At 38.1% G+C, this 11,130-nt stretch overlaps 1 protein-coding gene, 1 long non-coding RNA gene and 3 other non-coding genes across 6 annotated transcripts; all 5 read right to left on the bottom strand.

The window, feature by feature from the left end:
* Positions 1–2,112: 2,112 nt before the first annotated feature.
* On the bottom strand, positions 2,113–2,208 carry LOC118480682. Its single transcript, XR_004863660.1, has one exon. It is a non-coding gene; the product is annotated as a small nucleolar RNA SNORD96 family (small nucleolar RNA).
* A 2,119-nt stretch (positions 2,209–4,327) lies between these two features.
* On the bottom strand, positions 4,328–5,896 carry LOC110867755. The gene is made up of 2 exons (XR_002551840.2): positions 5,687–5,896; positions 4,328–4,707 (listed from the first exon to the last, which is right to left on the bottom strand). It is a non-coding gene; the product is annotated as an uncharacterized LOC110867755 (long non-coding RNA).
* Positions 4,347–4,447, bottom strand: LOC118480704. The gene has a single exon (XR_004863682.1). It is a non-coding gene; the product is annotated as a small nucleolar RNA SNORD96 family (small nucleolar RNA).
* On the bottom strand, positions 5,292–5,388 carry LOC118480693. The gene has a single exon (XR_004863671.1). It is a non-coding gene; the product is annotated as a small nucleolar RNA SNORD96 family (small nucleolar RNA).
* Positions 5,897–6,985: 1,089 nt separating the features above from the next.
* Positions 6,986–9,392, bottom strand: LOC110867754 (fructan 6-exohydrolase). Of its 2 annotated transcripts, none has more exons than XM_022116758.2 (4): positions 9,199–9,392; positions 8,045–8,468; positions 7,796–7,886; positions 6,986–7,714 (listed from the first exon to the last, which is right to left on the bottom strand). In XM_022116758.2, the coding sequence occupies exons 2-4, from the start codon at positions 8,095–8,097 to the stop codon at positions 7,520–7,522; spliced, it is 339 nt and encodes a 112-aa protein (XP_021972450.1). In that variant the 5' UTR covers positions 8,098–8,468; positions 9,199–9,392; the 3' UTR covers positions 6,986–7,519. The 2 variants fall into 2 exon arrangements, 1 of the variants encoding a protein (XP_021972450.1); XR_002551839.2 differs by having other exon boundaries at positions 7,588–7,714; positions 7,792–7,886; positions 9,199–9,389.
* Positions 9,393–11,130: the final 1,738 nt, after the last annotated feature.

Here is an 11,130-nt window from a genome sequence, read left to right as displayed (position 1 = left end):
ATGGCATTTTCTTATTGATTGTTTTTTGTACATGTTTACTTTTTTACGGATAAAACATGGGCGGACCTACCCTTTAGCCAGGGTGGTCGGCCGCACCCCTTGAAAAAAAATATTAGTGTATATTTTTGGCAAAAAACCCGACCGCACCCCTTGAAAATATGATTAAAGACTTCATCCGCACCCCCAGCAAATAATTTCTGGATCCGCCACCGGATAAAACATCAATATTTATTTTTGACTCTCTATACTTGGCGTGCAAGAAATAACCAAGTATCCTCGGATAAACCTTTACTGCTGGCGAAAATTAATCAAGAAATACAATCTTTGGCTTTTCTTTGAGTAAAGAATCAAGCAAAAATAAAGAAACATGAATTGGAGAATTTAGATATTATAAATTTGCAACAAGTTATTATATAATAGTGTTGTACTGTATGTTTTAGAGGGTTTTTAAAAAAAAATTAACATTATACTTTTAACCCGTAACTCTTTGATTTTTTTACTTTCAACCAAAAGTTTTCAACCTTTTCAATTACAACTTTTTTACTTGCAACCTTGGTCTCCGATACTTTATATACTCCTCAAAACTTTCATTTTACGTTTCATTCTAAATTTTACGAGTTAACACGGCGCAACGTACGTGTGTGGTTCAACGTTTTTTACGTTTTGTTTTCCACTACGCTCTAAATTTTGCGAGTTAACATCGTCTATTTTTTCTGTTTGATAGGTTTTGTCACAGCGTGCGGGTCCTAAATCGACTTAGTTATAATTTCTAGGTTTTACGTTTCGGTCAAATTTCTCCGCATTAACACACTGCAACTTTAGTGTTGGTGGTCGCTCGTGGTGGTGTGACATTAATGCTATTTGTCACGATTTTACGCCCCCGCCGCAACGCGGGGGGGGGGGGGGGGGGGGGCTTAATACTAATTATTAATAAAGAAAATCAAACTGATTGACGACCAAGGTCTCCGTCTGGGCTCACTCCTTTAAACTGATGACCGGGCTGAACGTATTTAGATTTTTCTCACATGCTTGGTAGGTTTATGTGGGTCTATTTCTAATAAGCCCACACTTATACCAACCCATTAAGACTAAGGCCCAATAGCACTCTTATATATATAAAACTCCTATAGTAGGCAACTCTCCCCTCCACTTGAGGCTCACTCTTTCTCACTCCACTTGGCCACATTAGCCCCTCGCCCTAAATTTAATGTCTACTACCTTATATTCTCAAAAGGACACACCACCATGGCACCATCATGTACCACCAACGAGAACCACAATGAAAATATGGGAAATGACATTAGCCAAGATCAAATTACTTTTGAAGTGACAAAAATGACACTATTTGCAACACGTTCAAACAATATTACAGAATTAATATCCATCATTTCTTTCATGAAATATTTTTCCTGACACAATGGCATTTTAGAAACACACTGCCCCAATTCGGTCCACTTTTCTATATCCTATTAATGCATACTTAGCACTCGCTTAGCAACCCACAAGTATGCACACTACCATGACACCGTCTAATACAAAGGTGGATCTAGAAGTAAAGTTAAGGGGTAGCGTAGGCTAAAAAACTTTGTTCTAAGGTAGTTGACACTTAAAATGAAGAAAAAAATACATGTAATTCGTCAAGAAAGTTGAAGGGTAGCGCAGACTACCCCTTCAGGGTATGCTAGATCCGCCCATAATCTAATATGATTGTGTCACATTATTTAATCCAATACAACCCAAAAGGAACACTCTTCTAACCCATCTAGCGGATCCCTTGATTGGTGACAGCAGATTCAGGCGACGAGGATGGTTGCCTTGGGCTTGAACAATGGCGAAGGTGGGTACAACACCTGAATGGTATCGGTCAGCCATGTACGTTTTTTCGGAGACAGATCAAGACAGTACTCGCCTGCTAAATATCTTCAGTGAATAATTTTTATTCTATACTTTTGATTAAAAAAAAAACATTTTTAACTGATATATACATTATAGTTCTTTTAATAAAATTGTGTTGAATAACCATATCTTAATGCCTTCATCACTTATTTTAAAGAATAAGTACTGCATCTAAATTGAACACAAATTCAAAAAACTAAAAACTAAAAACACAAACGGCCTCAAAATTGCAGAATTAACATCAAAATCTTTGAAAAAGATCAATCAGTCCCGAAAGATGGTGTTCTTTATTACAAATTTCCTCACAGGCCAATCACAATAATACGACAAGAACAATAAAAAGAATGTTTTTTCTCACGGCCAGACCCAAGAGTTCATTGCAGAGAGTGCTCACCAAGGCGATAAGATGTGACAGATCACAGAGTCAGCTTGATTTTCGACAACTTACATTTGGGTTTTACAAATTTGTACCATTTCGCCGCAATAATGTGTAAATCGTCAGAGATAATTGTTGGGTTTTACATTTGACGACCATTTCATGAACCGAAGTTCATTTGTGTCCGTTCGTTTATTAAACAATATGAACTAAGACCGCGTTCATCCGATTATGTTTGTGAAGATTCAATAACTTGTTTGTTTGTGTTCAATAGTTCATTATTGTTTTTTGTTTTTATATTTTATTTACATTAAATACTTTAAAATTCCGACAAATTAAATATTTAACAAGTGTCGGTGTATTATATATTTTGTTCATAAACCTTTGTTTTTGTGTTGTTTCCACTTGTGTTCATGAACATTAGTTTGTGCTCATTTTTGTTCATCAACGATCGTTTTCGTTTGTTTCCTTATATTAACCATGGTTGTAAAACAAGGTCTCCAAGGCCGAGTACTCCCCGAGTAGTCGCTACAATGTAGACTGCCGAGACGACTTTCTTCAACTCCGACTAATTACTCGGAATTGATCAAATGCGGTCAACATCGGCCAAATTCGGATCTAGTAGGTCAACTCAGGCCGAGTTTGACTTAAAATAAAATAAAACATAATTTCTAGGGTAAATTACTTTTTGAATCCCTGTGTTTTATGGGTTTTAACTACTTAAGTCCAAAAGCAAAAAGTTTAACGACCTGAGTCCCCATAAACATTTTCTTTAACTATTTGAGTCCAAATTTCTAACAATGTTAAAAAATATTGGTTAACTATTGTTAAATGACCAAAATACACTTATAATTAAAAAATAAAAAAAAAATTTCTCTCTCTCTCTTTAACCTAAGCCTACTATATACATAGGTCTGCCCTTGACTTCGACAATTCAATAACAGTGGCCACCACCACCAATCATCTTCCACTCGTCATCAATATCAATAACAACATTATTCGCCATATCTTCATCGCAAAGAATCGGGGAACAAAATCAAATGTCTTACCGGAAACTCGTCGGACCAGAACACGACCGCCGCCGTCGCGGCTCCGCTGCCGACGGCGGATTCGTCGCCGGAAAAAGGCGCTCGCCGGCTCTGCATCTTGTTTCTCTTATTTTCCCCTCTCATCTCGATCTTTCTCCCCGTCTCTCCGTCTATCGCCGTCGTCGGGAACTCATTAGAGGTGGTGTGGTTGTTATAGATGCAGGAAGAAGGTGAGTGGTGGGTGTGTGTTGGAGTAACAAAGATCGGGGGGGGGGGGGGGGAGGTGGTATATGAAGGTGGGGGTTTGGGTGTCGGCTTGCCATTTAGCCGGCGCCGGCGGGAAAGAACGAGAGTGATGGTAGCAGGTGTGTATGGAGGAGATAAGATTGTAGAGAGAGAGAGAGAAGGATTTGAGAAGTAGGGTTTCTAACCTTGAACCTTGAAGGTGAAGGAGAAGAAGAGTAGAGAAAAAGGGGGTTTGTGTTTTATGTGTTTCCTAGGGGTAATTTGGTCATTTAACAAAACTTAACAATAAAATTCTAACGGGGTTAGAAATTTGGACTCAAATGGTGAAAGAAAATGTTTAGGAGACTCAGGTCGTTAAACTTTTTGCTTTTGGACTCAAGTAGTTAAAACCTATAAAACACAGGGACTTAAAAAGTAATTTACCCTAATTTCTATGTCTATCATATTAAAGAATGAATATCAATTTCACATATTTTGTTATAAATATTAGTAAATTTATGTTATTTGACATATATTTAATTTTCGAAAACCAATTTCTATATAATTTAGCATGTCCGAATACTCCTCGTGTACTCTTTTCCTAGGCCGAGTACTCTCAACTCCCCAGTCGACCGACTAGGGAGCGCCTAGCGACTTTTGCAACCATGATATTAACAAACACAAACACAAGCATAAAATCTCATTCAGTAAGCGTTCATGAAAGTTCGTGAACAAGTATATTTCTTATCAAACAAATGTTTTTTTTTCTTTTTAACTTAAACAAATAGAAACGAAATTCACAAAACCAATAACAAAAACGGGCTCAGAATTGCAGAAATAGCATCAGAAATTCAGAACCTTTTGAAAAGGTAAATCAGTCCCAAAAGATAGTGTTCTTTTATACAAATTTCCTCACAGTAACAAAACAACATTAAAAATGTTTTTCTCACGGCCAGTCCCAAGAGCTCATAGCAGAGACTCTGCTCCCCAAGGCGATAGGATGTGACAACGCCATCTCCGTCAACAGGATCCGCCCAATAAAGGGCGGCTCAACCATTGTGATCACGAAGTCGGCTTGATTTTCAACGATTTACATTTGGGTTTTACGAATATGCGTTATTTCGCCCCAATGGTTTGTAAATCATCGGTGATAATTATTGATTGAAAAGAGAGTTTCGCTACCTAGAAATAGACAGGCGAATGTAAATTTGTGACAATCAGGAAAGGGGTTGTAATAAGAGGTTAAACATTGACATTGACATTGACATATTCTAACATATTGAACCATCTAGTACACCCAGTTAAACTGCAGGGGTGCATCCGGTTGAACCACATGATAAACCTAATTAAACCGTTTTAAGTCCAATCCGGTACGGTATAAAACCGTATTTTAAAACATTACATATATCTAAACTAGAGGTATGGTCGAAAGACGATGGGATATTGGCAATTTGGAATAAACTACCAAACGTGTAAAACATATAACATTGATAGACAATACTTCCATGTTTTAAAAAACGGTTCAAAAGGGACGGTTGAACTAGTTAACCAGCCGATACACCAGTTAAATCGCCTGATACAACCCATTAAACCATTACTGAGCCAAAACTGAGCCAAATCGAGTACGGTATAAAAACCAGATTTTAAAACATTGCATGCAAATTATAACACGCCTAATTTCGTGAATTTGCATCTGAAAGTATTATAACTTCAAATTTTAACGGTTATTACTATTCTATATTTCTGATAAAACCAATAACACAGAAGGGCCTCAGAATTGCAGAATTAACATCAAAACCTTTAAAAAAAGGTATATCAGTCCCGAAAGATGGTGTTCTTAAATACAAATTTCATCACAGGCTAATATAACAACAACAACAATACAAACACAAAAGAATATTAAAAATGTTTTCCTCACGGCCAGTCCCAAGAGTTCATAGCAGAGACTCTGCTCCCCAAGGCGATAGGATGTGACAACGCCGTCTCCGTCAACGGGATCCGCCGGTCTAACGGCGGCTCAACCATTGTGATCACGGAGCCGGCTTGTTTTTCGACGATTTACATTTGGGTTTTACGAATATGTAGGTATTATTTCGCCCCAATGGATTGTAAATCGTCGGTGATAGATGGTGATTGAAGGAAGAGGGTTGTTACTTGTTACCTTGATATAAATGACGGTGAATGTGCACTTATGACGATCTGGAAAAGGGGTTGTAGATGAAAGTGGTTTAGGGTTTTGAGGGTTTGAGTGTTGGGGTTTAAGATGTGGTGTTGTGGATTTATAGGAGAAAGGTATGGAGAGATGGTGATGGGGATGCATTGTGAGCCGTCCGATGTTTTGTTAAGACGTGATCATCTATAGTTTTAACCCTACGAAATCTTTGTTGAAATCGCTTGTCGCTCTTCATTTACTCGACGCTCAGGGGCGATGTTTTGAAGGGGTCGGGAGGGGCTCCCGATCCCCCGAACTTTTCGGCCAGCAGTGTTATATATGTAGTTTTCATATAGAAAATTTTGGGTATATATGTTTTCGACCCCTCGGTTCTATAAATTTTTTTGGGTATATATACGTTTTCGACCCCGCCGCAAAAAAATTCAAGCTTCGCCACTATCGACGCTCGACCAGAAATCGCTTGGAAAATGCTCGTTCTATTTGAGACTTGATTGTAAACGAGTCGCTCTGCTTTAGTTCGGTTTGTAAACGGGCCAAGCATTAACAAAGGTCCGCTCGGCTCGACTCGAATTATTATTTTTAATTAGTGTATATACATATATAAACACTAGTGGGAAAGCCCACGCGTTGCGGCGGATGTCCCGACTGATCTCAGATTTCAATTAGGCGGGTGTCCCGGTTGATATCAGATTCAATTATTATGCCTATTACGAACCACAACCCATTCCAGGTTTCTAACATTTTATTCCATTCAACGAAAAAATAGCCGTAGAAGTTATAGACACTTTTGTAACTGGTTTAAATATATATATTTACAACTAATTGGATGAAAGATTATAAAATTCTTGATTATATGATTTGTAACATTTAAGAAAACAAGGAGGTTTCAAACATTTATAAAATATATACATATTAATATGTATATGTCTATAGAAATGGAAGGGAAATAAAATAACACTTCAAATGATTTGTGTCCTATATAAATATACAACAAATATATATGTTACAAGATTTTTTTCTTTTAATTTTTCAAAAGCTGTTCAAATATCAATAGAAAGAAGTGAGACGATTTCACTTTAAAATAAAATTTAATTCCTAAGAAGATTAAGAAATAAACAAAAAACTACTGACTAAGCATAAGAAAGTGTGCTACTCGATACACTGAAAGAGCTGACTTTCTGTCAGAAATTTGTCACGAATAATGCCGAATGAAATTTTTTAATTTTTTTTTTTTTTTGTCGGAAATGTGTAGCTAAAAAAATTCCGAAAATATAATAATTAATATTTATCATAAATAATATATTAAAAATAACTATGAATTGTTGTAGGAGATCTGTAGCAGTTTGTGACACGGCGATTTTGTAGGAAATGGGTAGGAAATTGCGTAGGAAATGCGTTGGAAACAGGTTTCCTACGAGGCATTTTCCTACATCATGTATTTGTCACAAATGTGTGGGAAAGCCTGTTTTGTAACGTATTTCCTACGAAAACTGGTGTAAGAAATTTCAAATTTTCTAGTAGTGAGGAGCTTCCGATGGATCACTAACTGCAAATTTCTCGTGCATGAAACGACTGTCAACAATTAAGTCGTCTTTAGGTGTAGCAGTAGCAGCTCCAGTCCCACTTAATTTTCTGTAGGCTTCATGAAACCCGTCATTCACCTGGTGGAAGTTCCATATCACACTGAATTTGCCCACTGACAACCAGGTAGTGCTTAGCTTCCCATCTTCAGTGACCTATGTCAATTCATTAATTTTCCCATAAAAAATCAAAAGTTAAACTGTAGATTTCTTGTATAATAGGAGTATTACATAAAACTGACTAATCAATAAAGATTTCGGTGTTAATCTGAGCTTTCTTCACACTCCAAGCACTCAGCTTGGTGATCAACACGCTTTCTGTTCCATTGTTAAATGCAAACAAATGGGCTTCGTCTTTAATGGCTAATGTTGGGTAAACCCTAGCTGTGATGCACGTCTTTCCTCCTCCAAAGCTCTCGACGATCGAGTGATCTATCTGCGCATATCCCAAACAAAACTACATTAGATCTTATAATTTAAGAAACTTCACAAAAAGATAAGTTTACCAATTACCCACTAAGGTTCCAAGTGAAATTTCATCTTGTTGAGGATCTATGTCGACAAATGCTCCATTTGTCGTTTTATCAAGCCTGTTCCTTGTAGAAGACCTAGAATATTTAATGTTTTGGATAGGTTAATTGGTTAGCATTTAAACTATATACAGGCTATAAAAAAAATCATCACCAGTGGAAGCTGGATTTGAACATGAGACGGCTGCCACCCCTTGAAGGTTATAATATAGATAACTGAGTTGAAGAAAACTAACCGGATTTGAACATGAGACGGTTTCCACCCCTTGAAGGTCATTTTGAGGAACATAGTTTTCGTTCACAAAATTGTAATCCCCAATCATGTAGTAGTCTTTTTGATAATCAAAAAATCCCACCTTCAACACATTCTTCACTCTAGAGTTCATTACGGATGTTCAATAAGGTTTTGGACTTGGCGGTTTTCGGATTCAATTCCGGTGTATAGAATGACCGGTTTGTTTCCGGGGAAGATTGTGGCTGAGCCAGACCAGCAACTGATGATGTCAAAGGGTTCGGTTGGGGCAATGGCGAGGTCGAGTGGGGTCCAGTTGATCAAGTCATGTGATACCGAATGTGCCCAATACATATGTTCAGCAAAGAGTGGGCCAGATGGATTGTACTGATAAAACATATGGTACACTCCATTGTAGTACATTGGTCCTGGATACATCATCAACATTAAGCACAGAGATGTACAGAAAAGCCAGTTTGGATTTAAACCGGTTCCTAACCTAACCCGATACCACATCTAAAATCGGTTTGACCCAAATCGATTCCTACCCGACCCAAACCGCCAGTTTGTATATCGGTTCTTACTCTCGTTACTGAAGCCGGTTTGTATAAGGTTAGACTATTTTCCTTCATAACCGGCTTATGTCCCGAAACGGTTTCGAATAAAGTTAACCAAACCGGTTTCGAACAAAGTTACCCAAACCGGTTTCCTAACCTGACCCGATACCCCAGCTAAAACCGGCTTGACCCAAACCGATTCCAACCCGACCTAAACCGCCTCGGTTCCTATTCTCGTTACTGAAACCGGTTTGGGCCCGAACCGATTTGAAAATCAGTTTTAACCCAACCTAAACCGATATGTATAAGGTTCGAATATTTTCCTCCATAACCACCGGAACTGGTTTCTACTCAAAAGGCAAACCGGTTTTTTACCAAAGTTTACCAAACCCATTCGGTTTACAACCTGAACCGGTTTTGCCAAAAAAAAAAAAACGAAACGTACACCTTTATTATTAAGCAGTTAATAAAACAGATGGTTAATCTTTTCACTTTTAAGGATCTGATTTTAGAGTTGAAGGAGTAAATGTGAAAAAATTTGATAACTACTATGATTAACAACTTTTAACTTTTTATTCAATAAACAGAGGAAATTACGTACCGTTAGGATCTGTGAGCATTGAAATATCCGCCAGTCAAACGAAAAAGGAGAGAGTGTTTGCAGCACAGACCGACTCAGCCCAACCCATTTTTAACCAGCACTAAAAATGACCCGTTTCAGCTGAACCCCATTTTGACCAATTACCCAAACAACTATCGGCCTATCAAGAAACTGAATGGGACAATTTGGGCACCTTTTTATATCAAGTAATCCATACAAAGTCAAGCATCTGTCCTTGAATTCGAAATTAATACATCGGGTATTAAAAAAATTAGAAGGAAAAATATCTTTTCCGATCATTGCGACCAGTATTGATATGTACACAATAAATGACATGTTTTGCCCCCATTTAATTTAACCTGTTACTACTTACTACTTACCAACTCTAGTATGATTAATTCGCATATATAAACTTGTCTTTTTTGACCTGTTATGTGACCGAACCATTTGCCTTAGAGCGCTCTATTAGACTATTAGACCGCCATAACCAACAATCAACAATAAATGTAAACGGGTCAAACGAATCTAGTTGGTGTAATTTTGCATTTCCTAAACTTTGTTATGGTGTACTTCTCATGTCACGTGTCTGCACTTTTGGTGGTTGTATTTCTCATGGCTTGTTTTTTTTAAGTGTGAATTATTCGCGAATGTCGGGAGGTCTAGCATATGTTGTCTTAACTCGGTCCGCGTTAGAGTGCCCCCTCGCACAATAGATCCCCAATTTAAACCCCTTAATGAGAAACGCCTATCATTCATACTCGAACTTGAGACTTGAAGGGGAAAACTCACATGGGCCCACCATAGGTGGAACTTAAATAGCCGTAGCCACCACTGGAGTACTAGTGATGGTTTCTCATGGCTTGGTGCTAGCCCCTTGTTAGGGCAGACGGCTTGTTTTAAATGAAATTTGTTGTTAAGAAAAAAAAAAGAATTACTGTTTGCGGCAAAATGTTCTTCCCGCTATTTTACACACATCCACCTTTCACCTAATTCTAACCAAAAATCAAAAATAAAAAAATATTTCATAAATCAATCCATAAAATCATAGACAAAACTGAGGAATCAATTCCGAAAAGCGCGCCAAAGCACTCCAAAAACTCAAAACCGTTAGACAACCCGAGTGTGGATGCAGCAGCGACGGTGTTAGCGTAGACCGTTACCAGATAAAGCTGGACGAGCCGATATACAACACAGTCGATGAACATGAGTATGAAACTCTAGTGGCTAAATGGTAGGAACATTACCCAGGGTTTATTGTGGATGATAACGGATAGGTTACGCGAATGAAGGCGAAGAGGTGGATGTTAGGATCGAACGCTCTCACACACGAACTCGGACCACACACACTCTCTGCTCTCACAATCTGCCACAATCAAGAACACAAGGATTTACGTGGTTCGGTCTAAACTGACCTACGTCCATGGGTAACTAGGAGTTTATATTTCTTAGTGAGGTACAAAGATTACAATACAAATGAATCTCTTATATAGAGACTGAAGAAAGAGAAAGAAGGTCACAAACATGATCCGGGAATAATGGGGAACAGAGAAGACGGGATAACCCTGTCTTCTTATCCCCTTATCCTTTGATCAGAAAAGCTTTTCTGATGTCTACTTGATCAAGTGGCTTCATACTCAACAATCTCCCACTTGAAGCCACGGGATAATCTTCACCTGTGCTTCAACTGTGCATCTGTATTTCTGTAAAAACTTTTGATCTTAGCTCCTTCCTAGTTACCCGGCCTTGTCTTCAATTATCCTGAAGGCCCGTTGAAGCTTCCGTTAGCTCCAACACATCAGTCATGGCTAATTCTGCCCTTGACCCATTCTCTATTCCTATCGGCTCCCACTGACATGAACTGCCCGATCCTAGAACAACCTGAGAACAAACACTCTCCGAATAAAGCAGATTATCAACTGGAGATACTTTGAC

The sequence above is a fragment of the Helianthus annuus genome, chromosome 7 (genome assembly GCF_002127325.2).
Source record: "Helianthus annuus cultivar XRQ/B chromosome 7, HanXRQr2.0-SUNRISE, whole genome shotgun sequence".
NCBI lineage: Eukaryota > Viridiplantae > Streptophyta > Magnoliopsida > Asterales > Asteraceae > Helianthus > Helianthus annuus.
The sequence above is the reverse complement of the archived record's forward strand: the minus strand, read 5'-3'. Positions and strand labels throughout refer to the sequence as shown.